This window comes from Chiloscyllium plagiosum, chromosome 23, assembly GCF_004010195.1.
Source record: "Chiloscyllium plagiosum isolate BGI_BamShark_2017 chromosome 23, ASM401019v2, whole genome shotgun sequence".
Taxonomy (NCBI): domain Eukaryota; kingdom Metazoa; phylum Chordata; class Chondrichthyes; order Orectolobiformes; family Hemiscylliidae; genus Chiloscyllium; species Chiloscyllium plagiosum.
Window position 1 is genome coordinate 5760792 of NC_057732.1, and position 25140 is coordinate 5785931.

General features: G+C 40.7%; 1 protein-coding gene across 4 annotated transcripts in view; it reads left to right on the top strand.

Moving 5' to 3' along the window:
- The window catches only part of dnai7 (dynein axonemal intermediate chain 7), a 78979-nt gene that overhangs the window by 3279 nt on the left and 50560 nt on the right, over positions 1–25140 (top strand). Inside the window, exons 2-8 of one of the 4 annotated variants that reach the window (XM_043713373.1) lie at positions 6836–6862; positions 7473–7497; positions 8293–8386; positions 11656–11747; positions 19398–19502; positions 20623–20760; positions 21760–21906. In XM_043713373.1, coding sequence (XP_043569308.1) covers positions 6836–6862; positions 7473–7497; positions 8293–8386; positions 11656–11747; positions 19398–19502; positions 20623–20760; positions 21760–21906 — 628 coding nt within the window. Of the gene's footprint in view, positions 1–6835; positions 6879–7472; positions 7498–8292; positions 8387–11655; positions 11748–19397; positions 19503–20622; positions 20761–21759; positions 21907–25140 lie in introns of all 4 variants that reach the window. The other 3 variants (XM_043713376.1, XM_043713377.1, XM_043713378.1) reach the window with 3 other exon arrangements.

The window sequence follows — 25140 nt, forward strand, 5'->3', positions numbered from 1 at the left end:
AATTAACAAGGCAAATGATGGTGGTGTAAGGCAAAAGGAGATGGTAATGGGACATGTGAAAAAAGACTGTGAGGAAGTGTAAATACGGATAGCAGGATCACTGCCAAAGATGCTCGTACAAAGATGTGCAGGTTAGGTGGATTGGCCAAGCTAAATTGCCCATCGTGTCCAGGGATGTTCAGGGTAGGTGAGTTAGCCAAGGAAAATGTAGGGTTACATGGATGAGGTGGGTCAGTGTGGAATGAATGGGTTGAATAGCCTGCTTCCACACTGTAGGGATTCTATGATTTTCTATGATCTGCGATAGTCTGAAAAAAATAGTAGCAAAAGTTAAGATCTGAAATTGCTGGGTTGGGGGGGGCACTTTGGAGGGTTGGTGTGGACTCGTTGGGATGAATGGCCTGTTTCCACACTGCAGGGATTCTTACAAAAATGTTTAATGTGGAAGACTGTGAAGGGTCTCAACACTGGGGTCATGGCAGTTCTGTGGCCTATCTCTATTTATCATTCTTATCCCTATATTATTTAACAACTTTTAAGCACTAATCTATCATCTTCAGTTTTAAAATTAACTATTGACCGAGCATCAGTTGTTGAAGAGTTTAGTCTGGAAGTCTGTGAAGATTCTCAACACTGAGGCTTAACATTGAATTCAACAATTTCAGATCTTAAGTCGCATGTGTACATTGTTTCAGACAACTGTTATTGTGATTCTGTGATTCCCAGTCATTCTTACCCCAGACAAATTTTGTTAAATTCCACCTTCCATCATTATCTTGTCATTTGATCTTTCCTACCTTATATGTTATTACAGACCTTACCTTTTCTTTTTTCCTCTCCTCCTTTTCTGTGCCTTTATGCTTTCTTGACACCTAATAATTGAGAAACCTTTTCCAATTCTAATGTAATGCCATTGACCTACACAGAGGCTCATGTTTTTCGACTTTCACCTGTAGTATTTGGTTTGTTATTTGAATCCTGAGGCTACCAGCTATGAAATAGGAGCAGGAGTAAAGCCTCAACTTGTAATTCTGAGAATGACTCATTAATTTGACCCCTGTTATCTGTCTTTTAGTCAAGCATGTTCCACACTTTCAAATTACCACCAACCCCAACGACCCATTATTTTGAGTAACAAGCTGTCCAGTGGTACCACATCTTTTGGAAAATCTATATATACTACTTTCACGTGTATCCCTTTACCTACCCTGCCAGAGACATCTTCAAAAAGACCATAAGACATAGCAACAGGTCATTCAGCCCACCTGAGGCCACTCTGCCATACAATATCATGACTGATCTGATAATCCTCCAATCCAGTTTTCTCCGTTTTCCCTGATTCTCTTAATAATTAAAAACTTGCCCATCTCAGTTTTGAGTATAATTAATGGCCCAGTCTCTATAATCCTCTGCTGTAAAGAAGTCCACAAATTGTCCACCATCTGAGAAATTAAATTTCTCCTCATCTCTGAAAGGTCGACCCATTATTCTGAGATTATATCCCCGGTCCTAAACTCTCCCAAAGGAGGAAATAATCTTTCCACATCTACCTTGTTAAGCACCCTTAGAATCTTTTATGTTTCAATAAAGTCACCACTCATTCTTCTAAATTCCAATGAGTACAGACCCATTCTATTTAATCTCTCCTCATAAAACAGTCCTTCCATATTCAGGATCAGCCTAGTGAACCTTCTTCGGACTGCCTCCAATGCCAGTATAGCTTTCCTTAGATAATGGGCCAAAATTTATTTACTGTTTTCCAGCTATAGTCTGACTAATGCTCTATTTTTGTACTTCTTCCTCTTTAAATAAAGACCAATTTTCCATTGCCTTCCCTATTACCTACAGAACTTTTAAGTGAGCTTTTTTGTGATTTAAGCATTGGGACTCCCATATCATTCTGTGCTGTAGCTTTTTTGCAGTCTTTCTCCATTTACATAATATCCAGCTCCCTTATCCTTTCTGCCAAACTGCATAATGTCACATTTTTGCACATTATATTCCAGCTGCCAAATGTTTGCCCACTCGATTGACCTGTCTATGTCATGTGTAACCGTAGTTCTACCATACCAAATGCTACTGTCTCATTAGATTAGATTAGATTACTTACAGTGTGGAAACAGGCCCTTCGGCCCAACAAGCCCACACCAACCCGCCACCCACCCAGACCCATTCCCCTACATTTACCCCTTCACCTAACACTACGGGCAATTTAGCATGGCCAACTCACCTAACCTGCACATTTTTGGACTGTGGGAGGAAACCGGAGCAAACCCACGCAGACACGGGGAGAATGTGCAATCTCCACACAGTCAGTCGCCTGAGGCGGGAATTGAACCTGGGTCTCTGGCGCTGTGAGGCAGCAGTGCTAACCACTGTGCCACCGTGCCGTGAGACAACTGATTGTGGTTTAACCTGAGGGTCACCATGCCTCAGTAAAGAAGAAGGGTCCTTCATGGTAACCTCAGCTGATAGTTTCTTTGTGTCATCCTCACGACTTGCCTTCTCACCTACTTTTGTGTCATCCACTAACTTGGCTATTGTGCATTCATTTTCATAACTAATATATATTGTAAATAATTCTGATCCGTGTGGTACACCAACCAGTTACAAGTTGCCACCCTGAAAATGGCTCCCTGTCTTCAATTAGATAGAGTTAACCAATCATCTATCCGTTTTAATATACTACCTCCAACACCATGGGCTCTTATCATATTAAGTAGCCTCATATCTGACACTTATCAAATGCCTTCTGAAAATCCAAACATCCACTGCTTCCTTTTTTATCCAGCTTATTACCTCAAGGAATTCTAATAAATTTATCAGACATGATTTCCACTTTGTGAAGCCATACTGATTCTCCTTGATCACATGTATTTCTAAATGCTATTTAGAGTCTTATTATAAAAGACTCTAACATTTTCCCAATAATGTACATTGTGCTGACTGGCCTATAATTATATTTTTGTCTCCTTCCCCTTTTAAATAAAGGTGTTACCATTATTTTCCAATTTACCTATCCATACGATATTTCCAAAATCCTGGAAGATTATTACCAGTGTATTCACTATCTCTGTAGCTACATCTTTTAATATCTTAGGATACATCCCACCAAGTCTTTAACCCTTGAGCTTCCCCAGCACTTTTTTCTGTAGTGACAGTTACTGTATATTTTTCCTTTCCTCCTTTTGTCTCTTGATCATTTAGTAATTTTGGCATGCTATTCATGACTTCTACTGTGATGACTGATGGAAAGTATTTATTCAGTTTCTGTGCCACAGGAGATAGTGAGGACCACAGATACTGGAGGGTCAGAGTCGATAAAAATGTGGCATTGGAAAAAGTACAGCAAGTCAGGCAGCATTCGAGGAGCAGGAGAGTCGACGTTTTGGGCATGACCCTTCATCAGGTCTAAGGACGGGGAAGGGGGCTGAGAAATAGCTGAAGGGAGGTGAGGTGGGGTTAGGGGAAAGGTAAGTGGGATTGCAATTAGTGGGTGCAGGTAGGATGTGATTGTGATAGGTCTTTAGGAAGTGTAGAGCGGATAGTTGGGAAGGAAGATGGAGAGGTAGGTTAGGTCAAGAGGGCGGTGCTGAGTTAGAGGGTTGGATCTGGGATGTGGTGAAAGGAGGGGAGATTTGGAAACTGATGAAATCTATGTTGAGGCGATGTGGTTGTAGGCTCCCAAGGTGTTCTTCCTCCAGTTTGCAGGAGGCCTTGTTTAGGCAGTGGAAGAGTCCCAATTTGGACGTGTCCAAGAGGGAATGGTAGAGGGAGTTGCAGTGGATGTCCACCGGCAGTTGGGGTTGGGACTAGAGATGTTCCCTGAACCGTGCCGCGAGTTTGCGCTCAATCTTTCCAATGTAGAGGAGATCACAACCTCATCACCTCAGGTGATCTCCCATCCACAGCCTCCAACCTAGTAGCTCCCCAATCCTGCACCACCCAGTTCTATCTCTTACCCAAAATCCACAAGCCTGACTACCCCGGTTGACCAATTGTCTCTGCCTGTTCCTGCCCCACTGAACCCATTTCCACTTATCTCGACTCTGTCCTGTCCTCCTTGGTCCTGAAACTCCTCACATACATTCGAAACACCACCCACACCCTCCACCGCCTCCATGATGTCCGATTCCCTGGCCCCCAACACCTCATCTTCACCATGGTCTTCCAGTCCCTCTACATCTGTATCACCCATGAGGAAAGCCTAAAAGCCCTTTATTTCTTTCTTTCCCACCGACCCAAGCAGTCCCCCTCCACTGACATTCTCATTCGATTGGCAAAACTGGTCCTTACCCTAAACAACTTTTCCTTCCTACAAACCAGTGGGGTGGCTATGGGTACCCACATGGGTCTTAGCTATGCCTGCTTCTTCCTAAGATACATGGAACAGTCTCTCTTCCACAGCTACATCACCTTTTCCTCTGCTACATCGATGTCTGTATCAGCACTGCCTTGTGTTCCCACAAGGAGCTTGAACAGTTCATCCACTACACCAACATCTTCCACTCAAATTCACCTGGACCATCTCTGACACCTCTCTCCCCTTCCTGGGCCTCTCCTCCTCTGTCTCCAGTGACTGACTAACCCACCGACTCCCACAGCCACCTTGCCTACACCTCCTCCACACTCTCTCCTGTAAAAACACAATCCCTCACGCCCAATTCCTCTGCCTCCAGCGTATCTGCTCCCAGGATGAGTATTTCCACTGCAGGACATCCCAGATATCCTCCTACTTCAAGGACTGTAATTTTCCCTTCCATGTCATCCCAAGGATAGAATCCGTCTGGTCCTCACATTCCACCCCACTAATCTCCAAATCCAGTGCATCATCCTCCCCATTTTCACCACTGCAGTCAGATCCCATCACCAAATATATATTTCCCTCCCCATCCTAATTGGCATTCCATAGGGACTGTTCCCTCTGCGACTCCCACATTAGGTCCACACTCGCCACCAACGCCTTCTCCCTAACTGGTACCTTTCCCTGCTGCTGCAACACATGCAAAATTTATGCCCACACCTCCCCCATCACCTCCATCCAAGGCCCAAAAGGATCATTCCAAATCCTGCAGAGATTTACTCGAACCTCATTTCCTGCATCGTTGCTCTCGATCTGGTCTCCCCTACATCGGAGAGATGAAGTGCAAACTTGCAAAATGATTCAGGGAACATCCCTAGTCTGTACGCACCAACTAACCTCACCGTCCGGTGGCCATCCACTTCAACTCCCCTCCCACTTCCCCTGATGACATGTCCGCTCTGGGCCTCCTCCACTGCATAAACAAGGCCATCCGCAAACTGGAGGAGGAACATCTTCTGCCTTGAGAACCTACAACCACATGGCCTCAACATTGAATTCACCAGTTTCCAAATCTCCCTTCCCCCCCACCCAGATCTAACCCTCCACCAGCACCACCCTCTTGTTCTACCTACCTATCCATCTTCCTTCCCACCTATCCACTCCACAATTCCCACAGACCTATCACAATCACCTCCTACCTGCACCCACTTATCGCCATTCCACCTACCTTTCCCCTAACTCCACTCCCCATTTATTTCTCAGCTCCCTTCCCCATCTCCAGTCCTGATGAAGGGTCATGTCCAAAACATTGACTCTCCTGCTCCTTGGATGCTGCCTGACTTGCCGTGCTTTTTCCAGCATGACACTTTATCAACCCCATTGGTATTTCCCCTGCCTTGTTTTCTAAAGGATCCATATTAACTTTGGCCTCTCTGTACCTTCTTATATACTTTAAGAAGTTATTGCTGTAGGTTTGATATTACTTGCAAGTTTAACTTCCCCCTCTTTAATATTTTTGCTGACTTTTAAAACTTTCCCAATTCTGTGTCTTACCACTAATCTTTGCCACGATGTATGTTTTTCTTTCAATCTGATAGTATTCTCAACTTTCCTAGTTATTCATAGGTGGCTTATCTCCTTCCTAGAATTGGAAAAAAAACATTCTAATTGGTTTGACAAACAAGATTTTCCTAATTTCTTGAACAATATTTATTCCTTAATAAATGTTACAGAAACTGCTTTTCATTGTTCCTTGTGGGACCTTGCTGTGTGAAAGTTTCTCGACATCATGGCAGTGATTATTTCATTGTATGTAAAGCACATGCTGAGTTTGTGAAAGTTGCTATATAAGTGCAATTTAATTTTTTTCCCAATTACGCAGTAGGGTACACAGGTTGAATGATCTCAACTGTTCTAAATTCTTGAAAAAGAATAATTGGAAGATGTTGCAGTATTCATCATTTGCTTCTTATTAGATATATTCTTAATATAAAAGTTAAATGAAATCCAGTTTTCAAAAATTACAGACTTCAATATACATATTGAAAGCACTTCATGGCAACAGACTGAATAAGTGGACTAGTCTTTGCCAGGATGTTTTTGACTGAACAAACAACTCCATTCTTTTTATAAATTCCTTTGCTTAAAATAATGCTATTGAAGAGAAAATGTTTTATTTTAATGGTTAGTAAACCAGACTACAGACTGCTGATTTAAAATCGTCTTTTAGGCTCCATTTATACTGCTGATGTTTTGCATTCCTGCATCATTGTTTTCGGTGTACATCAACACATAAAGTGATAATTGAATAATGATGAGTGCAGCACATACCAAAGAATTGAGATATGAGGTCTCATATCCCCATCACCTTATCCTGGTATCAATCACACTGCAGTATAAATCCAGTCTTATAAACTTGTTTAGTTTTGTCTTTTCTATGTATACAGGTTTAGAGCTTGAGAAACTTTTAAACTATTCTGATTCTTTTCAAAATATCTCACAAATTCTCTTTTCTTCTCTTTATGGTGCCAGCCGCCAAAGCAAAGAAGGAAACAAATGGTATGACAACAGGCAGGTATAGTGGTAGTGTGTTGAAAAAATATTAGAGATTTAGACTTTTTTTAGTACAGCTGTCAGATTCTCACATTTATGTTTACCAGGCACGTGTGCATGTGAGGAGGTGAGAAGCTGCATTTTGGAAAGAGTGGCATTAATAAAAGCTGTTAACTATACTAATGTTGGAAAATGAAAGGTTCTAACTCTCCATTAATTTTGCAATGTTGTATGAGTTAGAAGTACCAGAATCTTTTGTGAAAGAATTTGTTTGAGCTGATATTAATCTCAACTTCTCCAGGATTATATTGCTTTCTTAATAAAATAGACCACTTTTGAGTCACCAGATTGGATGGCAGAAAGTGATGCCCATTGATCATCATTGGCAGCCATTCAATCAATCTGCGTGAGCAAAATTGCATTGCTATTTCAAAGTGACTGCTTTTTATCTTTAGTTATGTACTTTTTACAGTGTCCTTATTTGTAGTTGGCTTCATTCATGCTAAACATAGAAGGGAGAAAGATTTCCTTGTATGGGTAGCCCCTTTTTTCAAGATGCTACTTTTGTAAAGAGTATTCCAAAACCAAATTGTTCTTCATTTTTATTTATAAGCAGTATGGCTGGAGTTAAACAAATGCAGGTAAGGAATTGAACATTGAATCAATGAACAACAGTTGGCATCCTGAAAGATTGTGATGATGAGTAGAGAACAATTCTATCAACAAGGGAATGAGATGGAGTTTTTGTGCTGGTTCAAAGATACTGAAGGGTGACACATTTATCCCCCAGGTGACCAGCACAACACAGGATGTTGCACATGGCCTGCAAACTTTTGTAACATAATCATACAAGTATATTTTCCATAATTGGGATTGTTTGCCCTGTTCATATTGATAATCATTCTGGAATTTGAGCACAGAATGCAGTGCTAAAATTATGTAAGTTAGGTAAAACTTCAATTTTCTGCTAATGAAAACTTATTTTCCGATGTAGAATGTGTTTAAAATACTCCTCCTAATATAAATCTGCTAGCAAATATGTTTCACCATATATTTAGAATTTCAATCATTTAAAAGTCTAGTGGAATGTTACACATATGTACAAATGTATAATACAATGATTTTCCTTTTAGATCACAGGAAATGTCTCCAGACATTGTAGTTATTTCCTAATCCTTAGGACAGAAAGAGGGTACTCTTGGGGGTGTAAGTTTTGCGGGACCTAAAGAAAGGAAAATTTAGCGATTAATGTGACTTCTGCATCACATTCCACCCAGTTTTAAACCAAATTCTAAATGTCAAAATATGAAGTTTAGAAGGTTTTTATTGTGTTTCTAAACTGTTGTTATACCAAACACATATTTTGTCTGAGAGATTACTGTTTTGACTTTCAATTGTATAAAACGTATGTTCTGTTGGCATATATTTCTTTCAAGTCCTCCATTATGAGTTCGGCTAAGGGTCAAAGACTTACCAGATCTGAAGAAAAACTCCTCAGACAAGAGGAGGAGAGGAAACGCTTGGAAGAGGGTAAAGCTCCTTTTGTTTTTAGATAATTATTGTGTTGTCAGCTTCAAATGGCAACGTTGGTATTTTTTTGCTTAAACCTAGTTGGCCTGAGAAAGATGTTGCAGGGCCTTTATCTTGGAATAATTTTCTTAGACATCTGAGTGACTTGCATGGCTACAGCAGAAGACAGTTAAAACTCAACAAATCTGAAGTGAGAGTGGAGTCACATAGAGGCCAGATTGGCTAAGTAGGGCAGGTTTCCTTCCCTAAAGGACATCAGTGAATCAATATTTGGTTCTTCATAACAAAATTATAGTTTGATGGATGCTTTTTGTTTAAAATCAATTGCGAATTTCTATCATATTGTTATTGTGCACATCCCAAAAACAAATGAGAACGTCAGTGCAATTTAGACTAGGAAAGCTTTGAGCAATGTCGGAAGAAAAATACCCAACAGAAACCCTCAAAGTGATGTCTTCAAAATTCACCGATATATATTTTTGCTGGCCTGGTGAAATGCACTGTCCCGATACCTATCTGTGGGTTAAGGAATTTGTGCCATTTCCACAAAAATTCTGGTACTTCCTGGTGCCATTTGGACAACTGGCCACAAGGTTAAGTCAAGGCACCAGGAAGCAGGTTGTTGACCTGATCTCATCCATATTTTAATGGTTATAAACAATTTGGAGTCATTTGTTGAACAGTCCCAATAATAATAGAATGTGAAAGTAAATTTGCCCATCTGGTAAGCAACTGATCTCCTGACATATTCTGATAGGAGGGAAAAAATGCTGGCAGATGAATGCCATCATATTTTCTCTTATAAGTTATGTTAGTTGAAAATAAAATCAGATTCTGGTTCAAATCCAGCTGAGATTCAATATTATGACACAAAGACTGATAGCCAGATCAAATCAGAGTCCCTACTCCACAGTAAAACTGAAACATTCAATGACTGTCAAAATTGATCCTAATCAGACTTTGTGAATAACTGACACCAAACACCAAGTTTATAGCCTAAACAAAAGAATTAACAATTTCTGATGAATTTAATAGCTTTAGCTGAACAAAGTTAAATAACAAGATAATCTAATTAATGTCTATGATTTAAACCTGATCTTCTTTGATTGAAGCCCTCATTCATACATAGACACACACGCAGACCGAATTATGGGATACATTTGAAATATGGATGACATGGTGGCTCAGTGGTTAGCACTGCTGTCTCTCATCACTAGGGACCCAGGTTTGATTCCAGCTTTGGGCGACTGTCTGTGTGGAGTTTGCACATTCTCCCTGTGTCTGCGTGGATTTCCTCTGCATGCTCCAGTTTCATCCCACAATCCAACCAGGTGCAGGCTAGGTAAATTGGCAATGCTAAATTGCTCATAGTGTCCAGAGATGTAGGTTAGATGCATTAGTCAGGGGTAAATGTATAGTAATAGGGTAGGGGAATATGTCTGGGTAGGTTAATCTTTGGAGGGTCTGTGCAGACTTGTTGGGCTGAAGGGCCTGTTTCCATACTGTAGAGATTCTATGATTTAAAGAAAAATAGATGTAATTGGCTTGTTTCAATAAGCTTTTTCCACGTTGTGTAGAATCACACCCATATAGAATTGTATCTTGCTTGATTTCTGAAGATGTCAATCAATGCAAATAGCAACACGGCCCAGACAATCACAAAGGCCAACTTCCCATCTATACCTCCCATCTATAGAATCCATCTACCAGGCCTACTGTCAGAGAAAGGCCACCAGCATTCTCAAAGATCCATCCCATCCTGACAATGTTTTTCTACAACCTCTACCATCGGGGAGAAGGTATAGAAGTCTGAATACATGCACCAGCTGGTTTCGAAAGTTTCTAACCTACTGTTGTTAGAATACTGAATGGACTCACAAACTCTTTACGTTCACGTGTACCTGTGTTTTTGTTTCTGCAGCTGTTTACCTATTTATGTATCTATGCTATTTAACTCTGTGATCTGCCAGTGTTGCTTGTAAGACAAAGCTTTTCACTGTCCCTCGGTACACGTGACAATAAATTCAATTCTGTTCAATTCAGTTCCAGTAGGCTGCAAGGAATATTCATTGAATTCTTATAACTAAAGTTCTTCAAACTTTCAATAAGATGATAATGGGAGGATAACCAGGGAACAAATAAACCTCTGTCCTACAGTCTTTACAGCTACAACCCTCCTGTCCAAAAGATACTGTTGAGAGTCAATTCAAACTTTGCTTTCTCTTTCAGTTTTCTAACATTCTGTTTGTTAGACTGATTGGCATCAGCCACCGTGTGATGGCCATTGTTTACATTCAAACATCTGCTAACACTTGAGCTTAATGCATCTCCAGAACCAAAATGCCTAGTGCTCCTTGAACAAAAAGCAACCTGCAACTAATTTTTAAGGGCAAAAGTGAAGACTGCAGATGCTGGAGATTAGACTCTAGATTAGAGTGGTGCTGGAAAAGCACAGCAGGTGAGGCAGCATCCGAGGAGCAGGAAAATCGACTTTTTGGGCAAGAGCCCTTCACAACTAATGTTTAAGTCATGTCCTTCAAACAAATGTCATTTGTCTTGTTCTTTTTTTAAAAGAACAAAACAAGTGACCTTTGGACTGCTCATAGTCCAAAGGTCACTTTCAATTCATAGTTCACAGTTCCAATAAAAAATTAAAAGTAAAGGTCTCAACATTAGCCAGCCTTTTGAAACCAACAAAATATGAAGTGAAAGTAAGGCTTGCAGTTAAGTGTCATTTTATTGGAACCCAATTTTCTAAATTATTTCTTTGGATGTGGATCTTTCTGGCAAGCTACATCAATCCTTAGTTGTCCTGGAGAAGGTACCTTTTTGAACCAATATTCTGTTGCGGTTTGGTACAGCTGATTATCATACAGGCATGATTTGTTTTGGCCAGCTGTCTGAGCCCCTGTCTCAACGATCCCAACAATAGGATGTTGGTTGAAGCCATGCTGGAAATAGGGTGGCAAGTAATTTGAGTACATGTGCTGGCTTTAATGACTTCTGCCTTCATGCCTCCAAATTGAAAGCAACCACATCAGAGGTCACATGAGTATGGCAAGTCACAGTGTACAAACTACAAAAATGCATTCCTCCAGACAACCTTGTTCATCCCAAAACACTAACCTGGATTTAGTTAGAGAGCAATGAAGGGGTAGGGTGTTCATGTAAAATGAAAGGAGTGAAACAAATCTAAAATGTTCACGTCACTGTTGAGAGAAGAGCTTTATATTTCCTGCAAGAACTAACAAACGTTTCATATGTGACAGAGGAAATAAGGCTGGCAGCTGAACGTGTGGAGCGAGAGAGACTTGAGAAACTGAGACTTGAAGAAGAAGAGAGGGCAAGAATTGCAGCAGCGGTTAGTATGCTTTCATTGAGAGTACTCAGCGTCTCAATCAAATGAAGAGTTGAGCGTTTGAAATTAGCCTGAAGTCAATGGAAATGAAAGTGGTAGGTAGGGTATTGTGGGGGAGAGGAGTGAAGTGGTGTGAAATAGGCTGCCATTTCATTATCTCTTGATTTGCCCTAAACATCACGCCACAGAGCACTGTTGCATGAGCTGTGATTTAAGTTCTCAAGCATCTCAAGTTCTAAGACTCCTTGACTGTGATAGGAAGCATACAGCCAAAGCATGTCACTTCCATAATAAGATAATAAATGGATGCTGGAAGTCTGACTCAAAAACAGAAATTGCTGGAGAAACTCTGCAGGTCTGGCAATATCTGTGGAAACAAAACACAAAACTGTTCTGAAGAAGGGCCACCAGACTCGAAGTGTTAATTTTGTTTTCTCCCCACAGATGCTGAGTTTCTCCAGCAATTTAAGTTTTTGATTCACCTCCATGATGTTTTGTATCTAAGTTTGTGACATTTACATCTACAATAAAATATTTCATGTAGCCTTTCAACAACAACTTGTATTTATTTGGCATTTTAAATATAGTTTAGAAAAAATCGCAAAGTACTTCACAAAGTTTGACACTGAGCCAGTTAAGGGAATATTAGGACAGGTGACCAAAACCTTGATCGAGAAGCTGGTTTTAATCAGTGTCTTAAAGAAGGTGAGAGGGAGATAGCATTAAGGAGGGAAATACAGAGATTTAAAACCTGGACAGCTGAAAGCACCGCTGCCAATAGCATTGCAGTGGAAATCAGAGAGGCATTTAGGCCAGAATTGGGGTGATTTATGTGGATTGCAGGGATGGAAAAGGTTACAGAGTTAGCAGTCATAGCAACTCATAGAGTCATAAGATATACAGCACGGGAACAGACCCTTCAGTCCAACTCGTCCATGCTGACCAGATTTCCTAACCTAATTTCGTCCCATTTGCCAGCACTTGGCCTGTATCACTCTAAACCCTTTCTATTCATATATTCAACCAGATGCCTTTTAAATATTGTAATTGTTCCAGCCTCCACCACTTCCTCTGGCAGCTCATTACACACACGCACTACCCTCTGCATGAAAAGGTTGCCCTTTAGGTCCCTTTTAAATTTTCTCTGCCATCACCAAGTTTTCCCCTCAACCTATGCCCTCTAGTTCTGGACTCCCCAGGGTGAAGACCTTGACTATTTACCCCTAATTATCCCATGCCCCTCATGATTTTATAACTCCTGTCACTCAGGAAGCCCTCCAATAACTTTCCCACCACCGACGTCAGGCTCACCTGTGCATAGTTCCCTGGCTTTTCCTCGCCTTTCTTAAATAGTGGCACCACTTTAGCCAACCTCCAGTCTGGCACCTCACCTGTGACTATTGATGATACAAATATTTCAGCAAGGGGCCCAGCAATCAGTTCCCTAGCTTACCACAGAGTTCTAGAGTACATATGATCAGGTCCTGGGGAGTTATCCACTTTTTTGCATTTTAAGATATCCAGCACCTCTTCTTCCATAATATGGATATTTTTCAAGATGTCACCATCTATTTCCCCACATTCTATATCTTCCATGTCCTTCTCCACAGTAAGCACTGATGCAAAATAGTCATTTAATATCTCTTGCACCTTCTATGGTTCCACGCATAAGGCTGCCTTGTTGATCTTTAAGGCCCCCTATTCTCTCCCTAATTACCCTTTCGTCCTTAAAATATTTTTAAAATCCTTTTGGATTCTCCTTAACCCTATTTGCCAAAGCTATCTCATGTTCCCTTTTCACTCTCCTGACTTCCATCCTACTGCTTTTATACTCTTGTGAGGATTCACTCGATCTCTGCTGTCTCTACCGGACCCATGTTCCATTCTTTCTTTAACCAAAACCTCAATTTCTCTCATCATCTAGCACTCCCTACACAACAGTCGTTGTTGACTGGGTGTGAGGCATTACCTGAATGGAGTATAGAGAAGGAAATGGGACTGTGTCCACCATCTATGCATAAGAGAACCCCACAGGAGGTTGATGAAGGAGTAGCTCTCCGAAAGCTAGTGCTTCCAAATAAACCTTTTGGACTATAACCTGGTGTTGTGTGATTTTTAACTTTGTACACCCCAGTCCAACACCAGCATCTCCAAATCATGACTAGGCAAGGGTCACCTGACACAGTTTATGTACCAAGTGGACCTCAGCTGGAATGAGGATCAAATCTGCACTGTTGGTATCATATTGAACTATGTGTTAGCCGTCTAGCAAACTAGGCTAATTGGTTCCCAGAAAAGCACATAGAAACAAAAAGCACAATAATGAAAAGTCAGCATGGATTTCAAAGGAGAAAATCTTCTTGACCAAATTTAATAATATTTTTTAAGGCGGTGGCCATGAAAGTTGTCAATGATAATACAGTTGGAGTGAGGTTAGGAGATGGTGATGTATGCTAGGGTTGAGGGTGTAGAAAACACCTGGGAGTGACCAGACCTTATGGGGCAGCCCCCCCCCCCCATTGGGAAACGGGAGCCCTTGATGGCCCAAGATAATTTATTACACTTCACTCCACTCCTAAATCTTCTCCTGTCAGCCTCAAAATTGCAACAGAGGGTATGAAAGTGGAAATGTCCCTTAAATTACCATTAGTTGTTACTGGTTTTGGAGAATTCCTCTACTACTTATGTCTGCCTTCTATTCTGTCCAGTAGTCACTCTCTCCCTAACTTTGTGTAATATTCTGAACATATGTGATGATCACCTCCTGAAAAATCCAAATTCTATACACTGGCTAGACTTCTCCTTGAGCTTAAGCAACTGATGGCACTTTCTACATGCAAAGTTATCTGGAATGTATGGAGTGTCCTGGAATTCAGTGTAGGTGTACCATTGTAGTCAATACACTGACTTCTAAATCATAGAGATCCTGATAGCTAAAATACTCAGCACTGAACTCTCAAAATGTAAGTCGGACATTGACCTTAAAAACTCTTTAAATAAAACTGATCTCTGGAAGACCGAGATACTAAGTAGTTAAAACAAAAATAAATTAAAGACACTGGAAGTGATATCTATACATCCAGAACATAGGACAGAAGTAGACCATTCAGTCCCTCGAGCCAGCTCCATCAATCAATAAGATCATGCCTAATCAGTAGCCTAAGTCCATATGCCTGCCTTGGGCCCATATCCCTTGATATCCATGCTTAACTAAAAATTGTCTGTCTCAGATTTGAATCTAACAATTGAATTAGCATGGCCTCTGTTTGAGGAAGAGAGTTCCAAGCCTTCACTACTTTCTGTGTGGAAGTGCTTTCTAACATTTGTCCTGAATGGCCCAGCCCTAACTGTAGCACTACACCCTCGATTCTAGAACCTTTAACCAGTGGAAACAGTTTATCTCTATCTCCCCTGTATTTTCCTATTAATATCCTGAAAACCTTGATTAGTTCAATCCTTAACATTCTAAATACTAGAGTAAAGGCCTAGTTTGTGTAATCCCTCCTCACAACTTAACCCGTGAAGTCAGGTCTCATCCTTGTAAGCCTGCATTAAACTCACTGCAGGCATAAAACATCCTTTCTAAGGTGGGGTGGCAGATCTGCTCACAGCACTCTAAGTGGGTGTAACTAGGGTTTTGTAAAACTGCAGCATAATGTCTGTATCGTTATACTCCGGCTCTTCAAACATGAAGACCAGCATTCATTAGCCTTCTTGAATATTTTCTGCACCTGTTTGTGGCATTTTAAAGGTCTATACACCTGAACCCTCAAATCTTGTTGGATTTCCACAGTACTTAACTTGGTGCCTTTTAAAAAATACCCTGATCGATCCTTTTTCAATCTGAAATGGATAACCTCACAGTTACTTAATTAACATCCATCTGTCACAGCTTTGCCCATTCACCTAATCGATTAATATTCTGTTGGAATTTTATGCTGTTGTCAATGCTGTCATTAACACTGTCTACAGTGCTGCCCAATTTTGGATATATGACTTTTTATCCTATTATCTAAGTTGTTAATGAATATTGTGGATAATTGAGGTGCCAACACAGATCCCTGTGGGATACTAACAGTCATGTCCTGCAAATTACCCATCATTTCAACTCCCTGTTTCATGCCATTCAACCAGTTTCCTATCCATGTCTTTGTCCTCAATTCCATGAGATTCTACTTTAGTTAACAGTCTCTTGTTATCAAGAGCCTTCTTTCTGGTAGTCCATTTAAGAAAACGTCCATCGACTTAGCTCTGTCTCACCATCTTTGTCAGCTCTTCAAAAAACTCTGAGCCTTGTCGGGCATGACCTATCCTTCATGAACCCATGCTGATTCTCTGATAAACTGAAATTTAAAAAAGTGATCAATTACCCTATCCTTGATTATAGACTTCAACAATTTCCCCACCACAGATGTTAGGCTAACTAGTTTGTAATTTCCTGCTTTCCCTCTGTAACCCTCCTTAAAGAGTAGAGAGATAGGAGTAAATTTCCAATTGAGAGGTGTAACTCCAGAATATAGGGAAGTCTGAAGGATTATGATTAGGACATCGGCAATGTGCTCTGCTACTTCCTCGAACACCTGTGGATGGAAGCCATCAGGTCCTAGGGATTTTTCACTTTTTGTTCCATTAATTTCCACATTATTGATTATTTACCTAAGCTAATTTTATTTAGACCCTGTCCCTGATCCTCTGTTAATTTCCTTGTGACTTCTGGACAAGCTGTCCTCCTTTTCTGCTGTGAACACTGAAGGAAAATAATCGTTCAGCATGTCTGCCATCTATCCATGGTCACTGCCAGTATCCCCAATCTCAGTCTTTTGTGGACCAATCTTAACCAGTAAGGGTTGGATTTGAAAGTGACTGATTTAAGTGTTACATTCATAAGACAGCAGTGGAAATAATACTGCACTGTTCTTTACAAAGAGATTCGAGAAGAGATAATGAACAGTCAAGTCTGCCTTTCCTGTGACCATGACAATCAGGCCAAGGGGAGGAGTTTGAATTTCACTAATAGCTGAAAAGCATAATTTTGCTGCAATTAGAAATCTGAAATTAAAAATAAGAACAGAGATTAAATGACACAAGGATTGACAGTGAAAGATTGATGAGAATGGTCATGTGATGAGTGAAGAAACAGAAAATATTTCTAGATGAAGAGTGCATGGCAGATGAATGGATATTGTCTGAAAGTGGAAAAAAAAATGAGTGAGATCAATCAAAATCGGCAAAATGAGGCCAGAGGTTATGATTCATAATTGTTGGAATTAATGCTAAGACTGAAAGAGCTATAAAGTGCCTTTTCATCATTTATAAGCTTACGCTGACCTTCTTTGGAACCTTTCAGACTGAGGACAAAGAGGTTCAGAGTGGGAGTTTAGAATGTTAAAATGTTACGTGAGTAGAAGCTCATGCCATGCTTACAAATTGAAGGCAGGTGTTCTGCAAGTAGTGACTCAACCTCCATTAGACACCACTGTCAAGATTAAGCTGAACTGTGAGCAGCAAAAGTGCTATAGTCAATTGCAAGTTTTACATGTAAATAGCTATTTAACCTGAAAGAAGTATTTAGGGCCTAGGATGAGGAGAGAGGAGATAAAAGAGCAAATTTATATTTCTTATGCTTGCATGGAAAGGTGTAATGAGAAGGAGATGGTATGTTGGGGGTGATTAAGGAGTTGACCAGGGTGTTCAGAATAGAATGTGACTTCTAAGTTCTAGAATGGTACAGGAAAATGTTTGTTTGGCAGTGGCCTTATGCTAGATTAGAGTGGTGCTGGAAAAGCACAGCAGATCAGGCAGCATCCAAGGAGCAGTAAAATCGATGTTTCGGGCAAAAGCCCTTCATCAGGAATACAGTGCTTTTCCAGCACCACTCTAATCTAGATTCTGGTTTCCAGCATCTGCAGTCCTTGTTTTTACCGAGTGGCCTTATGCACAGAGTGTTGAATGGCAGATGGTGTTAAATATAGAGCTGCTGGATGGAAATTAAGGACAGGAGAAGCAAATGAATTATGGGAAGGCAGGAAAAGGCTGGGATGTTGCATGAAATGAACTGGACAAACCTGTGGGTTCTGTCACCTGTAGTCAGGGAATTCCTTGGGTTAAAGAAAAAGGGAGATATGGGAAGCACTAGTATGGAAGGTTGCATCTTCAAAACAAAATGTGATGGAGATAGAGGCAGGGATAGGCAAAGCAGGATGTGAGGAAGTGCATTCAAGATAGTTGCAGGAATCAGAGACCTTATTGTGAATATCAGAGAAATCAAGGAAGAAAGTGAAGGGTTGGAGGTGGGCTAATGGAAGGTGAAAGAAAGATGGAAATTGGTAGCAAACCCAATAACGTTTTCCATTTCAGGGAAAAAGCTAGTATTAGCATCTTTGCAGTCATTAATATACAAAGTGAGGAAAAGGGCCTTGTTTGGACACACCCCACGAAAGATAGGCATTGCTTGCAGCCATCTGTGTACCTTGCCAATACATTTGATTTGGAGGATGTGGGTGAAGTCGTGGGGAGGTGCATTTGGGTTGGGGGGAATGGTGTGGAGGTAGAGAGGTGGTGTGATTGGATATCTGCAGTAAAAAGGTGCTTAGGTGCAAACTCTTAACAAACCAGAAGACATCAGAGGGGTCATGGTGTAGGTGGGAAGGGACTGAAAGAAAAAATTGAGTTAGGGCAAGAAGAAATTCTTTCAGTGGGGCTTAAACAAACTTTTAAAAAAGGTCTCCTACCTTGATCTGTTTGTTAGATTGATAGAACCCCTACAGTGCAAAAAGGGGCCATTCGGCCCATCAATTCTGCACCAACTCCCCCACCCTATCCCCATATCCCAACATGCAGTTTTTTACTGTGGCAAAACCACCTAATCTGCATATTCCTGGACACATGGGGAACTTTTTTAACATGGAAAATCCACCTAATCTTTGGACTATGGCAGTAAACAGGAGGAAACCCACACTGACATGAGGAAAATGTGCAAACTCTGCACAGGCAGTTGTTCAAGATTGGAATTGATCTAGATCCTTGGCGGTGAGTGCAAGCTACAGCACCACTGTCACTGAGCCACCCCAAGTGTTGATCTTGTGAAGGAGGTTGAAGTGGTCTATTTGAGGATGGGGTTCATGGAGCTGGTGGCTTTAGGGAGAAAGATCTCCAGAGAAGCTTAGGTTTCACTTGTTTAAAACCTGTTATATTTATTTAACATAACTCTACCCCTGTAGAGACAACATATTGAATAGGACCAACTGAGTTGCCATTTCAAAGGGACAGGCATCTTTGTAACTATTCACCATGAATATACTCTAGAATTAGGATTAGGATTATCCATAAGCAAACCAGTGGGAGTTCAGCTGATGTCTACACACTTTATTTAGCTTGTAATAATATGTACACTGATTTAAAATGGTAAGATTTTTATTGCAAAGAAAATCAATCTTTCCTACCAAGTTGAATTGAATTGGACAGAAATCTGTGACTGCATATTATGCATGACATACTGAGTTTTTGGCAAGCTCTCAAACAACAGTTCCTTAAAATGTTTTCTGTTGAAGTGCTGGAAAATTATACTGAGTTTCGATTAAATTTAAATTATACACCCGAGCAATTTCTTATAATATAACTGACATGGATTGATTTGCTTTCACATCAAAATAGGATAAAGCACGTAAAGAACTTGAACTACCTGAACTTTACCAGATTTTGGAAAGAAATAGACTTACTATTCAAAAGGTCCACAAAAGCCAGAGAGAAATGAAGAAGGTAATGTTTCTCAATATTGTTGCCTAGTGTAGGCTGTTATTCCCTTGATTTTAGAAGATTAGGTCTGTTGAACACTTAAATATGAAAGCAGTGTTGTTGTTAAATGACTTTGTTTTATAAGATTTATACATTTAATGTGTCTGAAAGTAATAGTTTATATCGACAATGTTTTCTCTATTGGGAAAGTCCTGAACAAGGGACCATAACCTTAAGTTAAAAATTAAACAGTTCAGGAAGCATTTCCTCAGGAAGCATAGTGAAAACCTGGAACTCTGTCTCTCAAAAAGTTGTTGAGGTGAGCTTGAATTGCATCTCCCCTGCCCCAGACACTGCTGACCATCTCATTCATGTCAATATTTTAAGACATAGAGATTGGGAATGAATAGTTTATTCTGTCTCCAGCATACTTGCAGATGGTGCATTCCAGTTCCTACCCTCCAGTTCCTAATGCTTTGCAGCATTAGCTTGGCTATTGTGACCAAGTCTTTTGAGTGAGTTGTAAACCCATGAAATTCTGACAGTTAGAAACCAGCCTGGTACAGTGATAAGGGAACTTTGGGCCTAAATCTGCAGGCAATCATTGCATAAAGCACACTTAGAGCTGGGGGACTGACTGAAGAGTTTTAAATTCTGAAATTTGGAAATGTAGTTTTGCCATTTATGTGGTAATTCACAAATCCAGCTGTTTAGTTTCAGATGTTCTTTAATTTGAACACAAGTTGTTTGTGAAAGCATTTCTTTATGATCATGATGAGCAGACGTTTCATCTTCAAAACTGGGATGACAGAAAGTTGGATGACTGTTATTTTAACAACAAATTTTGATTTTTTAAATGCAAAATATAGAAATTTCTATTATATTCAGCAAAGCTATCTATTTAATAGTGGAGAAAGCCCAAAAGAGCACAAGGTGACTGGGCAGCATCAGACATTGAATGGGAGTGATGAATTTTTTATATTTTTAAAATTCAGAACAAATTATGATGTTCCTTGATGAAAAAGGCACTCTGTTCCTTTCAGTTTTCAGCATCATCTTTTAGATTGTGATGTTAAATATTTGATCCAAATGATCAATGTTTAAATAAGCAACCTCTTGTTGTTATTATTTGTTGTTCTTTCAGTGGCAACGTTACATGCGCTGTGATGGGACTCCTGATCCAACAATACCTCAGGAGATTAATACTTTCATAAATCTTTCAAAGGAGAATCCAAATACAGATATAAAAACTTTGCTTGAAGGAGGGAGAGTAATATTACAGGTAAGCACTTAACTCAATAAACATTGTCAGCCTTAGATTGTGGTTGGGAAAAAAAAACAAGTTTCTTTCTCTCTAGGCTTAGTTTCCTTTCATCTCATGCAATGGAACACTGGGACGCAATAATAAACTACCAGTTTTAGAATTACTATTTTATAGGTAGATCAATGTTTATCTAGTTTATATTCACTATCCTGGTAGATGATCCTTGATAGTGAAGGTGTTGACTAATCATAGCAATTGATCTCCTATCAGTTAATGTAGTAATAACATGACAGAAAACTAATTGGTAGAAAGCTTTAGTGACTGTAGATCTCCAAATTTTGAATTTATCTTCCTGTGTTGAATTGCTTATATATTAGTTGAAGATGATAGAGTGTCAGGATTAGGTTTATCATAACAATATTAATCCACTACAACAAAAAATAAACACTAGTTGCATTGTCACAAAACCATGTGTTTGCAAATCACCCATGTGTATCTGTCCTTATAATAGGTTGGATATAATTTTTAAAGAAATATACTTTGAACTCCTCATGGAGGCATTTATATCCAATGTACCTATAAGGAATTCTGCAGTTTGATGGAAATTTGGCTATAGTGATCACTACATTGTAAAGTCCTCCGAGGTCAGCTCTCACCCCTTATATGATGTTTAGAAGCTATTTGCTATTTTCTCTCTCCTGTGGATCCAAGTTTCTTAAAGCTTGCTCCATGCACATCATCTTTCTCCCTTGAGACAAGCTCTTCAAACTGGCATGGCCTCTCTCGCTCTCTCTTGCTTGGTTAAAGATTTTGCACCTGCATTTGCACAGGTGAAACTGGTAAAGGTTGCTTCCAGAAACAAAATTTCAAAACAGTTCTATTTCTTCAGATTATTCTCTTTCTTATATATTGAGTCATTTAATGTAGACATTAGAAGTATTTAACAAAAGCTTCTGAGTTCTGTATATGAAGACAACATTGAAATCCGCCCTGTGACTGTCATGAAATGTGTTACAGCTTTTGGATGAATTGGAAATGGTATTACGTGACACTCCACCTGATGAGTTGCCGGAGGGAATTTCAGATCAGTATCAACAGACCATTTGGGATCTTCAGGAACTTCTTTCCAATATAAATGATAAAGCAACTGATATCCTCCTAAAGGTAGATGCTTTAGCAAATTTTCAGATTATAAAGTCATGGAGTTATACAGCATGGAAACAGACCCTTTGGTCAACTAGTCCATGGCAACCATTTTCTAAAGCTAAGCTAGTCCCACTTGCCTGTGTTTAACCTATATCTCTCAAAATATTTCCTATTCATGTACTTATCCAAATATCTTTTAAATGATGTACAGGCATCCACCACTTTCTCTGTTAGTCATTCCTCATATGAACCTGTGTAAAAAAGGTGCCTTTTAAAACTTGTTAAAAACTTTCTCTTCTCACTTTAAAAATATGCCCCCTAGCTTTGAACTCCCTCACCTTAGGGAAGAGACCTTTGCTATTTGCTTTATCTATGCTCCTCATGATTTTACCTCTATAGGGTCACCCTTCAACCTCCTATGCTTCAGTGAAAATTTCCCAGCCTATCCAGCTTCTCCTTATAACTCAAACCCTCCCTGGTAACACCCTGATAAGTCTTTTCTGAACCCTCTCCAATTTCATAATATCTTTTCACTCTCCTCCCTTGTCAGTCTTCTGCAGGGACCGTTTCCTCCTGGACAACCTTGTCCATTCTTCCTTCACTCCCAACACCTCTCCACAGGCCTATAGCACCTTCCCCTGCAACCACAGAAGGTGTAACACCTGCCTGTTTACTGCCCTTTTCCTCAGTATCCAAGGCTTCCAGGTGAAGCAGTGTTTTGCATGCACTTCACACAATCTAGTCTACTGCATTTGCTGTTCACAATGTGATCTCCTCTACATTGGGGAAACGAAGCATAGACTGGGTGACTGCTTCGCAGAATGGTTACGTTCTGTTCGTAAAAAAAGACCCAGAACTTCCAGTTGCCTGCCACTTCAACACACTGCCATGTTCTCTGGTCAACATCTCTGTCTCAGGCTTCCTGCAGTGCTCCAGTAAAGCTCAATGTAAGCTGGAAGAACAGCACCTAATTTTCCACTTGGGAACTCGACATCCTTCTGGACTCAACATCAAGTTCAACAGCTTTAGAACAAGAGCCCACGGACCCCACACACTAGGCCTTGTTATCACATTGTCTGCTATTACACACAGCCCAGTGTTAGCGACTAACAGGCCCCATTACCTTCCTAGCCAGATCATTATCCATTTCTGTGTCTGTCCAACTGTTCTTCTATCTCTCTTTGGGCTTTATCCCCACCTATCATTTACTCCTCACCTTCTTCTCCGCAACCTTATCTTTTGCGTATAAACTGACATTTACCTAGATACCATCAGTTCTGAGGAAGGGTTATTCAACTCGAAATGTTAAATCTGATTTCTGTCTACAGATGCTGCCAGACTTGCTGAGCCTTTCCAGCAATTTCTGTTCTTGTTTCTGATATACAGCATTCACACTTCTTTCAGTATTTAATGGCATTAACTATTACCGTATTAATATGTAATGCAGGGTTTACTGAGACTGGTAGATCAATTAATAACAATGTTTGTAATGTTTGGAAACTCTGTTTTTTGAATTATACCAACGGCAGGAATAAGAGGAGGGAAAGATCTTGAAGTACGGTTTTGTCCTTAAGTAAATTTAAGCTATTAGGGTTATGGGAGAAAGCGTGATGAAAATAATTGTATTTTATATAACATAGGGTGGTCAATAAGTTACAGTGGTGCTGAGATTATGTTACTGGAGTACGTATCTGCAACATCACTGAGAGTACCGAGGCTTGCTGCTGTGTTTCAGTGAAGCCCAATGCAAGCTTGATGAGCAGCACCCACAGTTTCCAACCTCATAGTTCGGGAACCCCGCACCGTCCGATTCTACCTCCTTCCCAAGATCCACAAGCCTGACCACCCCGGCTGATCCATTGTCTCAGCCTGTTCCTGCACCACCGAACTCATCTCCACCTACCTCGATACTGTCCTATCCCCCCTAGCCCAGGAACTCCCCACATACATTCGAGACACCATCCACGCCCTCCACCTTCTCCAAGACTTCCGGCCCCCACCGCCTCATCTTCACCATGGACATCCAATTCTTCTACACCTCCATCCGCCATGACCAGGGCCTCCAAGCCCTCCGTTTCTTCATCTCCCGACGTCCCCAACAGTACCCTTCCACTGACACTCTCATTCGTTTGGCTGAACTGGTCCTCACCCTTAACAATTTCTGCTTCGAATCCTCCCACTTCCTCCAGACCAAAGGGGTAGCCATGGACACTCATATGGGCCCCAACTATGCCTGTCTCTTTGTCTGCTACGTAGAACAGTTCATCTTCCGTAGTTACACCGGAACCACTCCTCACCTCTTCCTCCACTACATTGATCACTGCATCGGTGCACCTCGTGCTCCCGCGAGAAGGTTGAGCAGTTAATCAACTTCACCAACACATTCCAACCTGACCTTAAATTCACCAGGACCATCTCTGACACCTCCCTCCCCTTCCTAGACCTCTCCATCTCTAGACTTGGAGATGACTTGACACAGACATTTTTTACAAACCTATGGATTCCCACAGCTACCTGGATTACACCTCTTCCCACCCTACCTTTTGCAAAAATGCCATCCTGTATTCCCAATTCCTCCACCTCCGCGGTATCTGCTCCCAGGAGGACCGGGTCCCTCACAGAACACACCAGATGGCCTCCTTCTTTAGAGATCGCAATTTCCCTTCTCACGTGGTTGAAGATGCCCTCCAACGCATCTCATCCACATATCACACCTCCGCCCTCAAACCCCACCCCTCCAACCGTAACCAGGACAGAACCCCCCGGTCCTCACTTTCCACCTTACCAACCTTGGCATTCCTAAAAAGAGAGCTCAGAAGAGCCAGGAAGAGACATGAGAAGTTGTTGGCAGATAGAATCAGGGTAAACCCTAAGGCTTTCTATAGGTATTTAATGAATAAAAGAATGACGAGAGTAATATTAGGGCCAATCAAGGATAGTAGTGGGAAGTTGTGTGTGGAGTCTGAGGAGATAGGGGAAGCACTAAACGAATATTTTTCGACAGTATTCACTCTAGAAAACGACAACGTTGTCAAGGAGAATACTGAGATACAGGCTACTAGACTAGGTTGGATTGAGGTTCACAAGGAAGAGGTATTAGAAATCCTGCAGAGTGTGAAAATAGATAAGTCCCCTAGGCCGGATGGGATTTATCCTTGGATCCTCTGGGAAGCCAGGAAGGAGATTGCCGAGCCTTTGGCATTGATCTTTAAATCGTCGTTGTCTACAGGAATAGTGCCAGAAGACTGGAGG